Source organism: Haliaeetus leucocephalus, unplaced genomic scaffold, assembly GCF_000737465.1.
Source record: "Haliaeetus leucocephalus isolate CR32 unplaced genomic scaffold, Haliaeetus_leucocephalus-4.0 Scaffold339, whole genome shotgun sequence".
Classification (NCBI taxonomy): Eukaryota; Metazoa; Chordata; class Aves; order Accipitriformes; family Accipitridae; genus Haliaeetus; species Haliaeetus leucocephalus.
Genome location: NW_010972775.1, coordinates 17,152,978 through 17,174,251, shown reverse-complemented (window position 1 = coordinate 17,174,251; position 21,274 = coordinate 17,152,978). Strand labels below are relative to the sequence as shown.

Here is a 21,274-nt window from a genome sequence, read left to right as displayed (position 1 = left end):
GGCTTATTTTTAACCTGGATCGTTTCAACATGGCCCCCATAAACAGTTCTTATGGGAATGACTGAGGAACAGAGGAACTAGATGGAGGCTTTCCAGCTGGCTTTGCTGCCATAGCCAGTCATGTAACTATACCCTCAAAGCTAACACAGACCAGTCTTGACATAAGCAGTGTCAAATCTGCGAAAAATTATTTCCACACAGAAATTCAGACTCAGCTTCTTGTGAGACACTCAAGGAAATATCAAGTCACGATTATGCAATGCACCCTCTATACTGTGCATGTAACCACACATGTCAGCATTACCATTTTCTTCCTGCATCATTTCGGTGTGGTTCATATGGTACTGTTCAGAGAAAATTTACTGCCAATCAAATAACACAACTCTGCTTTCCATCAAGTGTGCAACATTCCATGGAGGTCACTGTTTTCCTCATTATTATTTATTATTATTTTTGGAGTGGTTACAACCATAAACATCTGTTTCTGGAGTAAATCAAACATGTTCTCTATGAACACTGCAATGGACCCAATGCAAGCAACAAGCAAGGCAACCTACCTTATCAGATAACTTCAATTCCGGATCTGTTTTAATTAGCTCCCAGTTTCCATAACCATGCTCGTAAATTCCCACTAACAAGCGAGAATCCTCCTCCACTCCCCAGTCTACATCAAAATGGGCAGCTTTGACACGGCATGTCAGGCGGTACCTAAAGGCATTTCAAACATGAGCTACTTTTAATGCTGCTGGAGGTAAAGCAAATCCACATATCTAAGCTATTCTCTTTCCACTACAAAATCCAAATTCCCTGAGCTTCTTTCTGCATTGCCTACTTAGCCAAACTCACTTCTTCCTTTCCTCTGGGTCCGTGGGAATGGATTTATGCAGCATTTCAAACTCCTCTTCATGCTGGATGATAGATTTCACGTTGACTTGGACACCAGAAATCTTGATAGTAGGACCTCTTCTTTTTCCAGGTCCTTTCCCTGCTCAACAATAAAATACAGCAACTAAGAGAACTCTTACAGAAAGAAGTGCCTCTGTAAGAACATCGAGACACACAGATCAAGACCTTGCCTGTAACCTCTTATTTAAACATAAGGCTGTCTGCTAAGGCAGGCCCAAAATGTAAGTTTTCTTTCACTAACTCACTTAGATCTGCAATCCAAACACCTCCCAGTATAATTTTCTTAAAAATACATCTAAGTATGCTGAAGCTGTTGCTTCAGTAGTTTTGTTCAGATGCAATAGGCAGAGACCCAGTGGGAAATCCAACCTAGACCCCTGTATCTCCAAACCAACATCACAGAACAGCCATACATGGAGCGGTTGATGATGCCAGCTCCAGGAAGTGCTAATTGTGGATCCAGCTTTACCATGGAGTACACACAGCACCAGTTTGATTCCCAATCCCGGGAACAGTTAAAATATGATCTGTTTTGCCTTGTGGCCCAGCATTAAATAAGCTGATTACTTCAGCCTGTCCCCACAAAAACTGATGTTCAGCAGAAGCCAACAGACCCAAATGGCACTTGCCAGTCTGAGCAGAAGACTCAGGGGTTTCTCTCCATTGGCAAGAGCTGCCTGGCAGAGATGGGATGGTTTAAATGTGTGCTGCTTCTTTGCTTTTAAGCAGCAATGTGGTATGCCTCCCCGTCCAGGAAGGGAACAGTTTTCTCACCAGCTCCATGGAACATCCCCAAAAACATCGTAACAGCAGCACATAATCCTCTTGCTTACCTTCACCTGGATTTTCTTTCAGCTGCTCCTCATATTCTTGCATTGCTGACACACAGCTATTGTGGATGAGTTCCCCTAACCGTTTTAGATCAGCCACAGACTTATCCACCAGCTCAGCATCCCGGGCAATACACTCCAGCCTGGGAAAGGGGAAAAAAGTTTTGTATTTGATACAGCATATCTCCTCCCAGTCACTTCCTGAGCAATTGTTCCATAGCTTTTAGTAGTCAATGCTGTATATGTATGAATGTACGAAACCTGCACAAGTCAAGTTCATGCAGGAAACAACACAGTTTTAGTCTGCAGATGTGCAGATGTAGTATAACTGATTCAATCCTTTGGAGATTTTTTTAGTATTAAAGCAAAGGTGAGAACTGTCTATCTTGGGCACAACAGGCACCTTCTGTGACTGTCCAGTGTTCCTTTGTGCTTTCCTGGTTCCATATTAACTCCATTTGATGGTCAAAGGTGCCACCTGCTATCCCTTTTGCCTGGCTGAAGTTAGTAACATCAAGGCCCACACACAAGCCTCATGCTTCACAAGAGAAGAGTATAACCAGCTGAAAAAACACAGTCATTTCTCATACAATATATGCAAGGATCCTTGCCTCAGCTCTGAGACCTCAGCGAGGGCTACGGCTTTCCAGACCCAGCACATGTGCCCATCATCTCCCTTCCTCCCTTCGCTTATGCTGGGGCACAGCACTTGTGCAGGGCTCTGCAGACCCGCACTTGAGGATGGTATGTGCCTTTCTCCGCTTCCCTTCAAGAGGGATATGGCAGTGAGGGAAAGATGCTCCAAATTCAGTCTTGAAACTAATATGCATATTGAAGCTTGGCAAGTGTTTTGGGTAGCATTTGCTGTTCAGACAGCTGCTCCCTCTCCTTTCTAGGCAGAGTGGAAATGCCCCAAGGGTCAGACCCTGCCAGAAGGATGATGCTGTGTACTACTGCTCCACTGCTGGTGCCACTACTGCTTTAGCTGCTTTTCAGCCAGCATTCATCAGTGCCCATCAACAGAGACATGAGGGACTGTATGGCAGTGCTTGGGTTACTGATCACACGACAGCGAGGCTTTGTGCTATCTGTGGAAGTTGTATCACACACCCATAGCAATGTGTGTACGGCTGTTCTTAGAAACACAACATCCCCCCATGATAACGCTCTGGAGAAGGGCCAGGTTGGGACTTACCTTTCAAGGGGCAATCCAAACTTCTTGTAAGCCTTGATAAACCTAAGCCAAAAAAAACCAAAAAAAACAGAAACTAAACCAACTGCCATAAAAAGTGAGTCCAATATCACAAATACGCTGGAATATATTAATTACACCCTGCCACATTATCAACCTTGCATTCCATGCTGATTAGCTAAGCATCACTCAGGACTGAGAAACCTAATCCATTAACCCCCACAAAGAGTTTTGTGACCTTGCCTGGAGAAGAATACAACATTATGAATGTTGGGTATTTGGCAGATGAGGAAAAAAAAGAGGAGAGTCATAACTGTAGTATAAAAAACACTGAAAGCAAGCATGGCTCACACCATATTGGTAATGATTAACTTCATTTTTCCAAGGAGAAGGGAGGCATTAAATCAACATCATTAGCAATTTTAACGCTTAGGCTGTAAATGTAACAACCCATCACAGAAGAGCCAAATGTGGTGCAATCCATAACAGAATTTTGCAGACAAGGATTGCTATTTATTTTTATGTCTTATTTTCATTCTGAAAATCACTGCCATGGCTAACACACAACTTTACGGCAAGAGTCAGACACCGTTGCTGCAACTGGACAGTGCCTTGTGCTGGGAGTAGACCCAGTGGCTTCAACTACAGATTATTTTTAAAATGAGTTAATTTTTTCTCTTCTTTTTTTCATTTTGTGCTCTTACAGCCTCTTTCTTCTACATCACAATAACCTAAACGGCTGCTATAGTTCACATTGCAACACCTCCTTCCTTCTCTGTGTTTCAGGGCTGGGTATGGGGCAGCTACCACAATCCAAATTGTCTGACCATCTCCTGTTTAAAAATACATCAACTCAGAGACGGAAAGAGAGTCAAGGAAAACTCACAAGCCTCTCTCTTCCATCTTTGGCTGAACATCTGGGCAGAGCCATAAGACAAAGATCTTTGGGAAAGGCTCAAGAGTTAGAAGACTTGAGAAGAAAATAATGCTCTGGAATTCTCCCCCCAGATGACTTCAGGGACACAGTGCAGAAGAGGATATACAACCACCGGGATCAACGAGACCAGTGCTTCTCATGGGGTTATTTTGTCAGAGTTTGCCTTTCACTTAAAGCTTAAATCAGCAGGACTACTGCCAGAAAAATGTCAGGAAGGCCAGAGTCCTTGGCTTCTCCAGCTCTGTATCTCATGGTACTTAAGACCTCACGAGTAATATGGAATTAGCTCAAGCCACTTGGCCCAGAAAGGGCCTGACTAAAGGCAATCCAGCCCATTTTGCACAGATCTGAATGTTATGTCATCAGCTGGGAGCAAACTGAATTACACAAAGGTGCAGAAGCTGGCCCAATGAACCATCTCCACCTAAACCACTGATGTGCTTACAGGTGAATACCTACTGGATTAAACTGGGGTTTTCTCCACCTGCATGGGATTTTGGTATTTGTTTTCTGAACTGTCTCCTGTGCTCAGCACTGACCTCCTGATTTCAGCATCAGTAAATCCTTCCACAGTATCTTTTCTAACACTCCGAGGACGCCCCCTGCGCTTTGGTCTCTTCTCATCATCGGTATCATCAGTCTCGCTTTCTGATCCAGATGATCTCTGAAGCCTTCTCTTAGTTTCTGCATCTGATTCACTGTCATTTGTCTGAGCCTGTATGTACCAGAAAAACAGCAGTACAGTTAACAACTGCTAATCTGCCAACCTTTTCTGCCCCTCCCATGCACTGGCACTATTTCACGTTCAGACTGTAAAACACCTTGGCATTTCTTCCTGAAGATGCAGAAGCCTATGTAATCAACCCAGAAAGACTGCACATCCTTGCAGTTTCCAGCTAACTAAGGCTCTGGTGGTCATCCTCCCTTTAGAGCCTTCTAGCCAGCAGTTTCACAATTGCATTTTGATTTACTACAGTATTAGATACATTAAAACACCTTGATTACTGTGGGTTTGTGCCACAGTCCCTTAGGCTGTTTTGAAAACCAGGATAACTCAGAAATGAATCTGGAATAATCTGATATGAACTATCCTTCTCTTCAGTTTTCACTTTAATGTTTTTCCCCAGCTCATCCCAGAGAACAGTTCATAACCCCTTAAAGTCCCATATCCAAAAAGAGCTTCCTTGCACAGTCTGGTTTCTGTTGGATTGGGGTAGATCCCATCACCTAAAAAAGAACTTGGGAAGACACCATCTCTTTTGCCTGCAAAAGCCACATTTAGGCAAGAGCAGCCCAGGGAGCTAGAGAGCCCAAGGAAAAGAAACAGCCATAAAATGGCATAAACTGCAGTAAATTCTGCATTTTACAGTTGGATATTTTGCCCTGTGCTCACTACAGGTTCTCTTTATTTTGTCTGCTAAGATAAGATGAGTCATACCAAATCCAGTAGGGGCCCTCACACTGCATTACAAACCATGGGCCCAATGCATGATGCCAACAAGAGGTCAATGTGCCCACCTCTGTGCTTTACTCCTAACCAGCTCTGGAGGAGGGAAAGAAGTACTCAGATGGCAAGAAGGCTTCTCTTGAGCATTGCCTTTGCCAGCTCTCGCCTCCTGCTTCTCAGCTCCTTGAGATGGGCCGTACCTTTTTAGTTGAGCTCCGGATTCGAGGCAGCATGTAGATTTCCTCCAATTCTTTCTGCCTTTCTTCCTCCTCCACCTTTTTCCTCTGCTCCTCTGGAATAATATCATCCCAGTCCTTTTGGGACCGCTCGTCCAGCTCTGTCTCTTCCTCCTCCATGGTTGCAAAGTTGGCCACCTTTTATAAGCAAAGGAACACTTTTAGAAATTCCTTCCCCTGGCAGGAATACCCTAGAACTGTCTGCTAAGCCTCATCTCCTTCTCACAGGAATTTTGCCAACATTCCATAACTACTTTATAATTGATACCTATGTCACTGCATTCCTTGTTCCTTGCCATGTCTTTGGGCTAACAGCTTTTGAGGAAGTATGTGCAGTTTAAGAAGTACTGCGGAGCCTGTGTAAGTAGCCAGTTTTGTTTCCAAATTTGGCAAATTCTGCATTTAATTGACAGCCTTCAAAATCACTTATTTGAAATTAAATTAATAGCTACTAATCTCCCCAGCTACTGAACCCAGACAACCCCTCAGCGAACTGCTTTGTACAGGAGTCACCTCTGACCAGGCCTGATTTGTCCTGTCTGTTACTGACCTTAGCACCGTGGCAAGATGTGGGGAGCCACATTCCTGCACCCCACTACAGAGCCTGGGGGTCCATACCTTAAACTGGGAGAGGAGCTCATCGGTGGCACTGGTGGACACTTCATTCTCTCGTGTTTCAGCCAGACGCAAAATCTCATCAATGTCCATCTCCTATCAGTCAGAAAGAAAGAGTGATAAAGGTGAGGGTGCCGAGCACAGCAGGAAATAAGAGGCTTTGAGAACAGACTCGTGGGGTGCAACAGCTAAACACGCACTGTGCTGATATGAGCTAAATAAAGTGCAAATATCTGCAGGGTGTCATCATCAAGGGCAGGGATGACCTATCTCAAGTGGTACAAAAGAGTATAAATAAGGATGATAGGACAGAAGAAAAGGCTGTGCAGCAGGGAAAATTTCCAGACAGTGGCATGTGTTAACTGTGGACTGTTTCCCTTGGGGGAAGCTCTGCTACTCAGGCCATTAAGAGAACTAGTCAAAGCACTTAATACTAAACTGTCTAGCAACGCTGCACTGAGGCAGGAGAGAGCAACCTATTTGACTTTACTGTGCCGACTCCTGCCTTTCTATGAAAACAACCCAAAAAGGATGCTGAAGAAGTGCTCAGGAGGCAGGAAGAGGAGCTTTCAGAAGGCTGTGCTATAACTATATAATGAACCCTTGGGAGCCAAGGGACTCTCTTGGTGACCATTACTATTTAACCCCAAACAACAAGGCTTTCCTCAAGCCCCTGATCCCCCAACCCCAGAGTTCTCTTTCTTCAGCTTCTCTGGACTCACACGTGCCCCCTATTGACTGACCTGCTCTCATGCATAGGGCAAGTACAAAGAAGGAGCACACATGATCCCCCATGCAGACCTGCAGAGGACTACAAACACCTACGTGATTTCAATTTCAAACTACCTGAGGCTCTGACTCTTCCCCTTCAAGCTCCTTGAAGAGATCTTCAGCTCCAAATTTCAGAATAGCTGTCAGCTCCTCTTTGTTGAATGGATTTGAGCTGCAAGAACAAATGAGAAGGAAAATGGTTTTTGAGCTGTTAAGTCATCACTGCTACAGCACAAAACCATACCAAAGTTTTTCCTAATTAAAGCAAGAAGTGAGTTTTCTACCCAGCACTATAAAAAGCTTTTTTTATTCATCTCTTTCCTGCTCTAGCACAGACAGCCACCGTAAAGGGGACAACCTCTATCTACTGGGTGGAAATTGGGAGAGTCTGAGGTCACTGCCAAACTGCAGCTGTTCCCCCACCACCACCAGGTTCCCTCAGACCAGGATGATCTCTGGGAGGCAGACAGGAGGAGAAACAGGTAACACATTAAAACTAGTTTTTTATTTCTGATCATCTTTATCCTATGTGTCCAAATTAATGGTTGCATAAGCCAAATCAGTGGAAGCTGCCATCATTTATTAGCCTCCTGCCCTGTACCCGATCAAACAAATATTGTGAGATACCAGCAGATGAAGCTGGTTATGCCACATGCTGTACCAGACATCTCTGCCTCCTGAAACCATCACTTACTTAGATCTCCCAGAGTTGTTGTCCAGAACGGTCCGGCCAGTGGTGTCCATACGCTGGATAACCAAATGATCCAGCACCATTTTCTTCTTGGCCCTCTCAATGATCTCCTCCTCTACTGTACCCTTTGTGACAAGGCGGTAAATATTCACCTGAAGGGCAAGAAAGGAACAGAGCTATTTCCTGGACCTGAACATGCTCTGCTGACACAGTGATGCATCCCTCAGTGGTTTCACAGGAGACTAGTCTGCTGACATGGTTCCTTCATACACAGATGTGTCTTTTTAGAATAAAAACCTTCACGTACTTTTTATATCTCAGGGGGATCAGCTAAAATCAGGCTGGTTAACACAGATCCTGCAGTGCGACTAAGCACAGAGCAAAAATCTTCTGAAACAATCACTCTAAATCCAAACTAGCATCAAACTTTTCACGTAACTAATAAAACCCTACTAAAGGTGGATATTCTACTCTCCAAGTTTTTCAGGGCAAGAAAGAACAGAGCCCACTAGGCTGAGAAGTGCAATGCCATGGGCTGGGTTCTTGGTTTTGAACCATGCCAGGATCCAAAGCCAACAGAAAAACCTGGCGTCTGGCAAATTTGGGCTGATTTTTGTTTCCTGGCTTTTAACTGAGCTTCTCTTGAGTAGGCAGTACTCTCAGGAGTCAGGACTGAGGGCAAAAAGACCATGTTTTCAGAAGCTCTGGTGAGGTGGGAGCCTGTTTAGATGCCCACGCTGAAACCACAGAGAAAATGACCCAGGAAACTCTTCCAACCTGCTTCTTTTGTCCAATACGGTGAGCCCGAGCCTGAGCCTGAAGATCATTTTGGGGGTTCCAGTCCGAGTCAAAGATAACAACAGTATCAGCAGAGGCCAAATTAATTCCCAGCCCACCAGCTCGTGTTGACAACAAGAAACAGAAGTCCTGGGGAAAAGAAAAAAAGCATCCGTGAGTTAGCCAGCCTGTAACTGTGGACATAAAAGAGCAGTGGCGACTTCAAAGCTATTCAAGGAAACTGAAGGAGGGCTCTGTTGCACTCGTGCTTCTTAAGCAGAAAAAGGATTTCCTTCCCACAAACTCTACTCAGGCAGGCTAAGTACCACCGTTCTTTAAGCCGACGCACAAGGTGAGGCGGTGCTGGCAGGGGTGAAAGGTATGCTATTCCAGAAACAGCCTGGCCTGCATAGTTATGGGAAAGCAATGCAAACGGCTCAGGGCAAGGGCACCTTGGAGTTGCTTTTGAAGGTCAAACCATGCTGCCCACCAGGCTCCTACAAAGGCAGCAGGCAAACACATGCTTTTTGTTGCCTGAAACCTGCTGGGGGTCAGATCAGCAACGAACAGACTGTTTTGAGTCACTGCCCAAGGGCACAGGGTGCCAGGTTAGAGCCAGGATGTCTGAGCCCCCATGGATAACCCCAGGAGAGGGGGAAAGGGCAGCTCCTGTGGGCATTCCTGCTGCTTTCCCACCCACACTGCTGTAATCTCCTCACCTTTATTTGTTACCCTTCCCACTACCATGAAGCACCTAGCTATATCTCCTATGTCAGACAAGATTCCCCCCAGTCCAGGCTTCTGGAGCGAGGACGGGTGTTTCTCAAGGCTGGGCTGACTGTGGCACAAAACAAGTGCCTCACACCAGTCACTGTGAGTCAGCAAGCCCAGACAAGATGCCCTCTCCTATTACGCTGGAGACTTTCACCTCCAACACCAGACTCCATTGCCTGCCAATGCTTAAAATCCCCCTTTTGCCTCTGCCATTTCATATCCAAAACCAGCTTCAGACTGGAGGAATCATTTAGCAACCTCCTCATTCCCCAGACCACGGGGAGAGAATTGCTAAATTCTGGCTCTTCCTGGCCTCTTCAGGACTTCCTGGCAATGTGACTTGCAGCCCTGTTCTTTGGATGTGGGAGATTGAAAAGAAGCAATATAGCTAGTTGCAAAACTTTCTATATCTGCGTCTTTAATAGTACCTGAGGTCCTGTAAAAAGAAATGAACTGAACTAATCCCCTCTTGGCAGTCACCACCTGCAGCTCAGCTGTAAATGCCTGCGGCTCAGGCAGCCCACCCAGACCCTTCCGAGGCAGGACAGCCCCAGCTGCGGTACCTCAGAGCCGTCAGCGTTGAAGTGGTCCAGCGCCTGCTTTCGGATCTCCCCTTTGATCGAGCCGTCCAAGCGCTAGAAAAATCAACAATAATGATAAAAGAAAGAAGGTAAAGGAGCCCTGAGGAACTGCTGCACCCAAGTTCTGGGAGCCCAACAGCCCCCTTCCCTGCCTGCAGCATTTAATCATTAAAAATAACCGCCAATTAAAAATAACTGCACTGCCTTAGCCCGCTGTGCTGCGAGGGCAGGAGGGGTGTATGCTCAGGCAACAGTCACACGGCGGGTGACACTGCAGCTCCCGTTACAGGCTCCCAGCCAGGGTCTCTGCGTTTTTTATCCTCTCCTCGGGGTTTATCACAGGACACAGCCCGAAGCAGGGGCCTGTCAGAGGAGGCGTTTTGCAGAGATGGGGCTGCACTGAAATGAAGGGACTTCCCAGTTCCCTCCAGTGTATTTCAATAAGTGCAACCTGTAATCCCAGTCACCAGTCTCTGGGAAACTCAGTGACTCCCATTGCCCAGGCTTCCCACTGCATTTTCTTGCACTTAAGTCAACCCCACTGTTTTCCATGGTGATGTTTCTCACCTGAAAAGGGTAGTGTTTGATAGTCAGGTACTCTGCCAAGATGTCCAGCATCCTCACCATCTGGGAGAAGATCAGCACTCTGTTGCCTCTCTCCCGCAGCCTGGTCAGCAGCTTGTCCAAGAGGATTAGTTTTCCACTGCTCCTGATCAGAGACTGAAGGAGTAACCGTCATTCCAGCTGATGCTTTCCAGTCTTACCCTTACGTACATTACACAGAGACATGCAGAGATCTGGTTCTTTTGGGGTCGTGCTTGTCCCATACATTTCTAATCAAATCATCTGGATTTACACAGCAGAGGCCACACATATAATGAACCATCCAAGATAGATCTTATATTGCATGCAACTCCTACTCTAGATGGCCAAAAAACATTGCCTACAGTGGAATTGGAGGGCTGGAAATTCAAGTGGCTTAGCTGTGATCACTGTTTCTAATGGAGAAGCTGCAGAAGCTAAAGCTTCACCAGATCTTATCTTGGTGGAAGGACAGAAGAAAAAGGAAAGTTAAGGAAAAAAGGTGGTAACCAAAGACACTGCCCACCTGCAGGGTCTCAAGGCCATTCTCTCTCTCGTTTTCCTCAGGAGGTTTGATAAGGTAGCAATGGTTGCAGCACTTTTTCAACTCCATCACAATGTTCAGAAAACCTGATGTGCTCCCCCTCGTTCCCTTTGAAAGAGCTTTGTAGTTTCTTGTCAAAATCCACCTGCAGGCAGGAAAATGAGAAGTCGAGATCATTTCACAGTGCAGAGCGGGCATGCTGGAGTCTTGGAGGAACAAAACCTTCAAAGACACCTTATTCAGGCATCAGTCTACTTCCCTCCCTCCATCTCTCTTCAGTTCTTCTGCAGAATACTGCTGTTTCCTCACTAGAAACCCTGATCTTCCTTTCCTATTGATATTATTACAGTTTAACATTAAACAGCACCCCAATTTTGTGGGGAGCTTTACTCCCCCAGGAAAGACATAGCCTCTGTCCTGCAAAGCTGACCAGCTGAATTGTATCACTCTACGAAAGCATCTCCAGTGGTCTGGAGATGCTTTTGTAGAGGGAAAGATACCAACTACACTACCTCAGATTCCTACTGGGAAGCTCCTGGTACTACAAGTGACAGCTGCCACATTGCATTCTGAAGGACAAGCTATACTGAAACACATTCCCAAGGCACTGGAAAGATGTACCCATTTCTACTGGCACTCCCCATAACTTAATGACTCACTTGTAATACTGTTTCTGCAAAGCAGACATTTCCACCCGGAGGATCTGCTCCACTTTGGCTGGCAAAGATTTCTCCACATCCTTCTTCACTCTGCGTAGGAGAAATGGCTCCAGGACTTTGTGAAGGCTCTGGTAGCCATTCTCTCTACCCTTCCCGTGATCCTCTTCAAAATCTTCCCAGAACTCAAACCTAGCAACAGAAACGAGGAGCAGAGAGGAGTCAGAATACCTCTTGTCTTATCGCACCAAACAGCATCTATCGGATATGCTCCTGCTGCACAAGACAGGAGATCATCAATTTAATGGAGATACAGTGGAGGATAAATGGTTCACTCTGCTCTGGCTAACTGAACAGATTGGTGGCAAAGCTAAGAACTCTCTGGGCTTAGGTGCCTTCCTAACATCTTATCTTTGAGCTTCACACTAACTCCCAGGACCCAAAATCCCAAGTGTTCCAGTATTCTGCTCTGCTGTCTCCTGCTGGCATTTACCTGGCAGCAGTTTCTGAACTTTCCACAGTGCCATCCCCTAGGCAGGGCTTTGACAACTGCACTATGTTTTACACTGCTCTGAGGGCTCTTTTGGATTGCTGCTTCCTCCAACAGCTCCTTTGAAATGTGGAGATCTGCTCTTCTCCTCCACTTGGGAGACCTCAAACCTTTCCTTCACTCTTTCTATGATCCAACAAAAACAATGTGGGGGACAGCTCTTTTTGCAGTCAAACATAATTTTAGTGAGTTTTGGGGCATGCTTGTTTTAGTCTTAGCAATGCACATAGCCCATTTTGTTTTAAAGAAAACAAAACATTTGTTATAATGTGGACAGGCAAACAATCAGCTAGACAGCACCGTCCTTGAGCAATACTCCCAGAGACTGCCATAAAATGGTTGGCGAGGATGGCTGAACCGCAATGTACTGGAAACCTCAGAAATGGTCGAGATGACTGCTTAAAACAAGTTTTAGCTTTTTAGAGGTGGCGCTAAGACAGCACACAGATTTGAAAGGCGTGTATTAGGTTTCCCCATTCAATTTGCTGCCAGAAATATGCCATGTGTTAGTCATTTAACCTCTGATTTTCCCCACCAATGTTTGTTCCCCTTTCATTGCTCTAACTCCACTGAGTTTAATTCAGGAATTTCTGCCATTCTGCACTCCCTCAAGTCTATTTAACAGACAAGAATGGACACAGAGTTGTTTTTTGAAGGACCAAAAGGAGACTTACTTCTCCGGCATGATGAAATGCAGCAGAGACCAGAGCTCTTTGAGTGAATTTTGAAGTGGGGTGCCAGTGATCAGCAGCCTGTGGTTGGACTTGAAATCAATCAACGTTTTGTACAGCAGAGAGTCATCATTTTTCAACCGATGGGCTTCATCCACGCCTAGAAAGGCCCAGTTAATACTTCCCAAAACAGCCTGGAGGAAAAGAAGATTAAAAAAACAGGCCCCAAGGAGACAATGGGTCAGACAAGCCCTACTACCTTGCACATGCCTGCCTCTCCATGGCAAGAAAGCACTGCAGTGTGTGCTTTCCAGGATGTCCTGCCCTAGCCCTCCTGCTGGACCCACCACCAACGGAGTTGGGGTCACAAGAGTTTCTTGTTAACATAACCTTGGGACCAAGATACCTACACTAGTTTTGCCTTCCTGGAAAGGAAAGGTGAAAATTAGCCATACTGTATAGTGCTCCTGCCATATCTGAATAGCCTTTCAGCAAGTATACCTATTTTAATCGAACTTTGCTTTACCCAGAAAGCAGAGTCCTGCCCCAGACCCCTAATCCTTCCTTTCTGCATGCCCCTGGGGCCCTGCTGTAGCACTAGCCCCACTGGAGCAGCAGCAGGAGAGCAGACAAACAAGCCTATAAAGTTAAGGTAACCCGAGAGTTTTGATTTAATTTTTTTGTTTGTTTTTTCACATTACTATTAAGCTTTTTGTTTTCTGCTAGGACTCAGTGATGCACTGGCTGGGCTGATGAGCATTTCCTAAGCAGACAGATTTCTCCTAAGTGAAAAAACCCAGATATTGTTAACAGTGTGGCCAGTGGTTCAGTATAACATTTTGTCCTTTTAACTAGCCTAAATAAAACCAGGTAAAATCCAGCTACTGCCCTGCCTGGTGTCTTACAAGTAGAAACAATAACACAGCTGTGCAGTACAAGAGTGAAGACACTATAACAGGTGTCCCACATTCCCTCTGAATTACCGGCAAGCAAAAGCAAATAGTAGCTGTGTGTTCTCCATCACCACAGAGGAACGAGGTGAAACCCACTAGTTGGGGGCTGGCTTCCCCCTTTGCATGTGAGAGAAAGTCTGAATAAAAACATCCTTGGACCGTTACTCACCTTATCCTTGAGAAGGATCTCATATGTTGTAATAAGTGCATTGAATTTCAACCTTTTAGACTGAGAGTGGATCCACTCATATTCACGTATCTGTGAGCGGAGACAAATGTTAATTTTGACCAATGTTATCGAAAGAGTTAACAATTGTTATTTTAGTGTAGCTATAGCCAGAGACTCCAACCAAATCCAAAACCCTGTTGTTCAGGGTGCCATTTGATGAGCTCAGCACGCCCAAGGAGCAGCTTGTTTTAGTGTACACATGGTTCAACTGCCCTTGTGCAGGTAACAAAATAAGGTCAAACCACTTGCTATTGTGACATTACCCCCATCTGCCAAATGAATGCATCACCTCATTATTGACACCACTAGACCCACAACATTTGTGTGCTTTGTCATCCGAATAATTCAGAACATAGGAGGCAAGCACTTTTACACTGCTATAGTCCTTACTGCAGCATGTTTCAGCCCAGCGCAGTAGTGGTTTCCAGACTCTCTGAGAGAGGCCAATACTCCTGTGCTCACTCTAAGAGGGGGAATAAGGTAGGAAAGTCCCCGCAGCAGCGAATTATACCCAAGAGCGCAGCTACACCAGCTTTAGCTGCCTGCAGTACTGCTAGTAGTATCCGTCAGCCTCTCCAGCAGAATGTGTGTCACCCATGTTACACAGAAGCTGCTGCTTTGCACCCAGCGTTTCTACCCAACCCCACATCCTTTGCTTTCTGATTACACACCATGTTCCTGCTCATGAGGTCTCCGATGTAAACCACCACATTTATCTCGGGTGCCCACACTTCAAACTCTCTCTGCCATGAGGTGAGAGTGGACAAGGGCACCACAACAAGGAAAGGGCCATACAGCTGGTGCTGATGGAAGAGGTATGACAGGAATGATATTGTCTGAATTGTCTTGCCCAGGCCCATTTCATCAGCCAGGATCACACTGTTGTTCCTGAAAAGGAAGAGAACAAACACAAATCCTGTCTGAGTGCATGTTTCTGCCACTACTAATTTACTGTGCACCAGCATGAATAGCAATCCACAACAGGGGCAGAAAGGGGGCAGTGCAAAAACATTTATCTGAACACTTCTGAGTGGATCCCAGGGACATCCAGACTGTACATGGCATAATAACTTGTAAAAATGAACAGACTATAATGACTCCAAACTGGCAAGCAAGGACAAAGACAAAGGTAGAGGGGAGTCGGTGACCTAATTTTAGAAGGACATTTCTCAAAGACTTCAACGAGTGTGTAAGCATGCTGAGCCAGAAACCTTTTTTTCAGTTAAGGCAATGGAAAATTAGGGCTGATACATAGTAGGCTCACACAACAACCAAGTCCAGCGCATGAACAGGCCCAGACAGGGAAAATGATTTTTGTTTTTGCACAAGGTTTCTTAGGCTCATGCTTTAGATGGTTTCTGCTTGCGGTGTCTGCAATGCAGCTGGGCATGATAACATTCGAAATCCTTCAACCTGCAGAAGAGGGCCAGGTGAAGACCTCACCTGAAAACAAGAAGGCCAGATCCTACTGGGACAAAACCCAGGAGACACAAAACAAACGTCACAAAGCAGCTGTACGTACTTGCACCATGAGTGAGCAAGCCAGTTGAGGCCCTCCAGCTGGTAATCTCGCAGCTCCAGGTTCTCACCACCAATGTAAGAAGGCTGTTTCTTCAAGGCAACAAACCTCGGTCTCTGCTTCAACACCTGCAAAAGAAGGTAAGCACACTGCTGTAAACCCACTGAAGAAAGGAAGATTGAAAATTCAGCAATGAATATATATCTGTTCATTGGTTAAAGTCCATCCACATTTTCCTAGCCAGCGCTTATGTCTGCAGTTCAGAAAACCACTCCACAGTATTATGTTTTGCCTGCTGTCCTCTGGTTCTGATGACCACGGCTGTGAGTCCCTGCAAGAGTGCAGTAAGCTGTACATAATGCACACTAGATGGAACAAGCTCCACTTTCTTTTTTGTCCTCTGGGTTTTCTCCCTTTATCTCTGTCCCTCTCCTCCACTATATCAGCATCTTGCAGGTTTTCTCTTTTCCCAGGTGTGCTGTTTTTTCATCCAACTGATATTAAAACTTTGCATTTCGGCAGCAGCTTCTTCTGAGGAGGAAGCACTTTGCAAGAATTAATTAAGCCTCCCACTCCCCAGGGGGACATAATGTTCTCACTACGTGCAGAGTAAATGAAACCAAAAGGGGGTTCACATCTCTGCCTGAAGTACAATACAAGAAGAGCAAACCACCATTCAAACACCAGTGGGAGGATGGGAAAATGTTCTCTGACTTTTATCATGACAAAACTTCACGTTCCCACTGCTTGCGTCATCACCCAGCCTGGAGAAACCCAGCAACAGGAGAGAAGCAAGCAAACCTTGCAGTCCCGGGTAGGAATCGTTTTGGAGTTGTTACGATTGTTGAAGCTGTCAATGCAGTGCTGAAATTTCTTGCTTATCAGAGCCTCGTCTTCCCAGCTGCACTCGGCATAGGGCAGCCCCATCCACTTACACAGGTATTCTGGGTCATTTGAGGATGTTTTGCGACTGTTTGCTGCAAAATATGCAAAAAAGCCCAAACCTCAGCAACTGTGGTTCTGTGGCTGAACCACAAGCATGGTTCACAGGGGCAGTCTGAACCACCTGTACAACCACAAGACAGGTCTCGGCTAGAAGGAAAAGTTTGGAGGGACCAAAAAAAATGCTCCTTTACCTGGGAAATCTGAATGCCCTGTCGCAGACTTGCTGGTCTTCACAGCTGTGTTTGGAGAGAGAAGGGAAGGAAGGGTTTGGAGTGCTGGCAGCCAGCAGAGGGAGCAGGGCAGGACGGCTGCCACTGCCACACACCCCATGTGTTTGTATAGGAATGGTATGGAAACAGGTTCAACAGCTCCCCAAGCCAATTCCCAAAACAACTGGATGCTGGCATCTCTGACTGATGTGACTGTGATATTACTGAAGTGCTCAGTAAGTCCTGTTTTTATTTTTAATAAGTAATCATGAAAATCTAACCCCTGAGCTGCCTTGCAGCCTAACCACATCCTCAACCACGTCACAGAAAGTGGTTCTCACAAAAGCCAGGCCTGTACTGCTGCTTTGGATGCAAACACCTTGCATCCAAAGGGCTGAAGTCAAAGAACTTTAGCAGCAGCAACTTCAACATCCCCTTGCAAACTAGTGTATGATCCCATACTCCAGGCAAAGAGAGTGATTGATTTGTATTGCTTGTAAATAAAAATCAGTAAACCTGGATTTCTACTGTTCATATCCCTGAATTTCACACACTGAAATATACTTAACACCAGTTTTTTTCTCCAGAGATACTGGAGGACAGGGAAGAAGAAAGAGACATGCATTCATTCTACTGTCGCAAGAGACTGAAGTTCCCACATCTTACTTTACCCCTTTACAAAAGTGTTGGGTTCACTTACCAATTACTCTCTCCACTATTTGATACTGTTTGTTCAGCTCTGAAGCTAGCTCTTGCTGGCAGTTGAAATATTCTACATCTTCAGGTGATACCTTGCCCAGCCTAGATGCAAAAAAATCCAAAACAAAAAAACACTAGAATGCTTCTGTCATAATGCTCATGGAGGCCACATATAGAAATACTACTTTCCTACATGGTTCTGCCATTCAGACAAGTCACTGAAGCAGGCTACTCCTTATAGGACATGTTTCTTAAAGCTTCCTAAATCATAAATCATTACTGAGAAGCAAATGTCAGAGATGTTCATAATGTCTCTCTGTTAAATGACGCCTTATTCTGCTGCAAGAATCAGTCTCAAAACCAGAATCAGAGACGGAAGCTGCTACTCCAGCTTTATCAGTTTGGAAAAACACCGTAGCTCCCCTTACAGTTCCTGGGGAGGTCAGACATAAACTGATGCAAAAACTTGCATATAGACAAGTCCATAATTTACAAGGGTTAATAAGGCTGCAGGCCCTCATGCCACCTCCTGGGCCAGGAGAATCTGTGCACCACTTATTTGTTGTCCAATCCTTAAGCCTGGGAAGTGGCAATTTTGTGGATTTCATGCCTCTTCCTCTCTCTTTCAACACCACAGCCACAGACCTCATCTCTGTGAGGGGGGATGTTCATCAGTAGGCAAAGAGAGACGTGAGTGTTGTGCACCGAAAACAATTACTTTAGATGAAACATGCTTTGCAAGAAGAAATCAAATGTTTTCAGTCATGACTCTGCAAACCTCTGGATAAAAAAGATCTGCCCAAGGCCAAATCACTGCTTGAAGTAAAGCATACCATTGCTTGATCTCCTCCTCTTTTTTCTTGAAGTTTTCTAGCTTTTTCAGGCCCTTCACTTTCTGCTGCTGCAGGGACTCTTCACTCTCCCATGTGCTATGGATGTATGACCAGCCTTTCCATTTGATCAGGTACTGAACTTCTCCCTCATCCTTTTCAGGATCAAAGCCAGCGCTTGGGTTGCCATTGGCTTCAGTTGCATACACTGTGGTGGAAGCACCAGTGGCTGCAAAAGAAATCAGGCTGCAGTCGGTACCTTTGTTATCAAGCACTGGACACGAACTGCATTAGAGCAGAAAGTTATTTTTCTAATACATCTTTTGTGACAGCACAAAGAATATCCTACAGATTCTGCAACCCAGTAAGACAGGCACACAAAAGTTTTCCATACAACAGAATCTTTTTAAATCTATCATAAATGCTTTTTCTTTAAGTATAATTCAAAGGTCTCTTGAAAATGTTCAAGACCATTCAGTTCTACAAAAACACTTTTGTAAGGCTATGAGAACAAAACAGTGGCTTTATTTTCATTATGGCTTTGTCAATGGAGCTATGAAAACTGACCCTACTGGAAGATCTATTTTATATTTCAAAGAGGAGAAAAGCAAGAATTACAGAACAATGACTGTCTTTAAAATGCGTGCACACTAAATGAAAGCTGCCAAGCACATAAACTTGACATTTTAGGTTTTTCAATACTAGATTTTACAAAAGCTGCTAGAAGACATAAATAAGAGGCATAGAGGAAAGGGTGAAGAGCACTGAAACAACCCTTGCCCCCACTTTGAAGCTGCAAAAGCATTGCACCAGCTCAAGAGAAACTGTGAGTGCACATGATTGACATCAGAAATAAAGGCTTTTTCCAGAGCTACGCACCTCCTTTTTTTCCAAGCCTGATGTCCAAGACTTTCTCAATAGTTTCACTGTTGTCTTGTTGTTCATCAGCTCCTTCCCCAGTCATCTCTATCAGGTCATCAGAATCCGTCTCAAAATCATCATCTTCTTTGTAACTGAACAAGATCAAAACCAAACTGATAAAAAAGCCCTTGACTCTTCCCAGTCCAGAAACACACAGAATGGCATGGACTGGAGCAAGCCTTCTCCAGCATTTATCCTGGGGTTCAGTGCATGTTCACCACATGCATTTCTTAAGCTAGCCAGTCAGTACTTTTCCCTGATACACTCAGATATCTACACTTTATCAGATTAATACTCCATCTTGTCCATATACTTTTTCTGACCATGGCCAACACCAGATGCTTCATGAGGAGGTGGAACAATCCCTGCAGCAGAAGCAAGACCACCAATACAGAAAGTCTCCTCTATCCAGTGAAAGATTATTTTATGTTTAACAATGGAGGTTGCAGAGCATCGAAAGGCTGCATGGGTGCCTACACTGCCCTAGGAACTACACTTCTCATCTTTGATGAACATTTAACCACCAAAAAATAGTCTTAGGTGGCTCTTTGTGAGTCCCTTACTAGGACTGCCAAAACGTGAGAAGGTATATTGGGGAATGGATAATGCTTTACCTCCACTATGTCTCAATGCTCTGTCCCAAGGCATTACCTATGTCCTGGTTTCAGCTGGGATAGAGTTAATTGTCTTCCTAGTAGCTGGTACAGTGCTGTGTTTTGAGTTCAGTATGAGAACAATGTTGGTAACACTGATGTTTTCAGTTGTTGCTAAGTAGTGTTTAGTCTAAAGTCAAGGATTTTTCAGCTTCTCATGCCCAGCCAGCAAGAAAGCTGGAGGGGCACAAGAAGGTGGCACAGGACACAGCCAGGGCAGCTGACCCAAACTGGCCAACACGGTATTCCATACCGTGGGACGTCACATCTAGTGTATAAACTGGGGGAAGTGGGGGTGGGGGATCGCCACTCAGGGACTAACTGGGTGTCAACTGGCAGGTGGTGAGCAATTGCACTGCGCATCATTTGTACATTCCAATCCTTTTATTATTGCTGTTGTCATTTTGTTAGTGTTATCATTACCATTATTAGTTTCTTCTTTTCTGTTCTATTAAACTGTTCTTATCTCAACCCACGAGTTTTACTTCTTTTCCCAATTTTCTCCCCCATCCCACTGGGGGGGTGGGCAGTGAGTGAGCGGCTGCGTGGTGCTTAGTTGCTGGCTGGGGGTAAACCATGACACCTATCAGCCACTTTCAGACAACTGGTCCAATCTAGCACAGCTCATTTTACTCACTTTAATCTATTATTTGTAATTCTTAATCTCATCTGAGAGTACTTTAGAAACATTATGCAAACCTCCTCACGTTTCTCTAAGCGGGACTGGTAAATATTCCCTCCTTTAGAGATGGCAAAACAAGGTAAAGAGAAATCAGATGTTCGCAGCATGAACCTGTCAAAAGAACTACATCTCAGCCAACAGAAATCTGCAGGGCAGAGGAGAGTCTCTCTGCAGGATCACACAGGGAGTCAGTGCCTAGGGCAGGGAATTTGGGGTGCCCCCTCTTCCCCAGCCAGCCAGCTCTCATCATCAACCCCATACTTCTTGATACCTGACATTTTTGGCTGCTCTTCGTCGAGTTTGTCTCTTGGGAGTCTCATCATCTTCATCATCATCATCATCTTCAGATGAGTCTGGTTTCTTTCTCTTCTTCCCACGCTGGGTTTTGTGAGGCTTTTTAACACTAGTTTTGGCCACTGTTCTAAAATAAGAATTAATAAACATAAATACAACATGTTTTACATAATCATCCCTTTTAGTAAGTCTTTAAGAAAGCATGAATCTCAAATATTAGACTCCTAGGGATTTAGTCTACTCCAACTACCATGGAAACCACTGCATCACTCACTGGAGCATGAAATGGGTAGACCAGAGAGTAACTAGGTCCTAGGTTTACTAGGTTGTAAACAAGGGTAATATTGCAGAAAAAAACCCCATTCTTCAGCGACAAATAGAGATTACCTCTCCACCCAGCACAGGCAGAAAAGACATATGTAGAAAAAGAGATAGATTAAACCAACCACTCCTTACCTCCTTTGGGCAGGTCTTCTTGCTTTAACTTTCTTCGGTTCAGGCTCACTCTCTCCACTGGTGCCTTGCTCCCCTCCATCTTCATCCTCTTCTTCACCAGAGACCTCTCTTTTCCATTTACTTC

General features: G+C 45.0%; 1 protein-coding gene across 16 annotated transcripts in view; it reads right to left on the bottom strand.

The window, feature by feature from the left end:
* Positions 1-21,274, bottom strand: part of CHD2 (chromodomain helicase DNA binding protein 2) — a 73,417-nt gene that overhangs the window by 10,460 nt on the left and 41,683 nt on the right. For 13 of the 16 annotated variants that reach the window (XM_010571995.1, XM_010572003.1, XM_010571997.1 and 10 more), the window contains 25 exons: positions 21,151-21,273; positions 20,672-20,821; positions 19,024-19,157; positions 18,148-18,373; positions 17,316-17,416; positions 16,598-16,642; positions 16,263-16,438; positions 15,465-15,589; positions 14,614-14,830; positions 13,883-13,972; positions 12,764-12,954; positions 11,543-11,731; positions 10,866-11,028; positions 10,325-10,477; positions 9,740-9,811; positions 8,403-8,552; positions 7,629-7,777; positions 7,010-7,106; positions 6,167-6,259; positions 5,513-5,686; positions 4,405-4,580; positions 2,932-2,973; positions 1,740-1,879; positions 847-988; positions 558-708 (listed from right to left, as the gene is read on the bottom strand). In XM_010571995.1, the coding sequence (XP_010570297.1) occupies positions 558-708; positions 847-988; positions 1,740-1,879; positions 2,932-2,973; positions 4,405-4,580; positions 5,513-5,686; positions 6,167-6,259; positions 7,010-7,106; positions 7,629-7,777; positions 8,403-8,552; positions 9,740-9,811; positions 10,325-10,477; positions 10,866-11,028; positions 11,543-11,731; positions 12,764-12,954; positions 13,883-13,972; positions 14,614-14,830; positions 15,465-15,589; positions 16,263-16,438; positions 16,598-16,642; positions 17,316-17,416; positions 18,148-18,373; positions 19,024-19,157; positions 20,672-20,821; positions 21,151-21,273 (3,469 nt within the window). Of the gene's footprint in view, positions 1-557; positions 709-846; positions 989-1,739; positions 1,880-2,931; positions 2,974-4,404; positions 4,581-5,512; positions 5,687-6,166; positions 6,260-7,009; positions 7,107-7,628; positions 7,778-8,402; positions 8,553-9,739; positions 9,812-10,324; positions 10,478-10,865; positions 11,029-11,542; positions 11,732-12,763; positions 12,955-13,882; positions 13,973-14,613; positions 14,831-15,464; positions 15,590-16,262; positions 16,439-16,597; positions 16,643-17,315; positions 17,417-18,147; positions 18,374-19,023; positions 19,158-20,425; positions 20,512-20,671; positions 20,822-21,150; position 21,274 lie in introns of those variants that run through there. The other 3 variants (XM_010571998.1, XM_010572002.1, XM_010572011.1) reach the window with 3 other exon arrangements.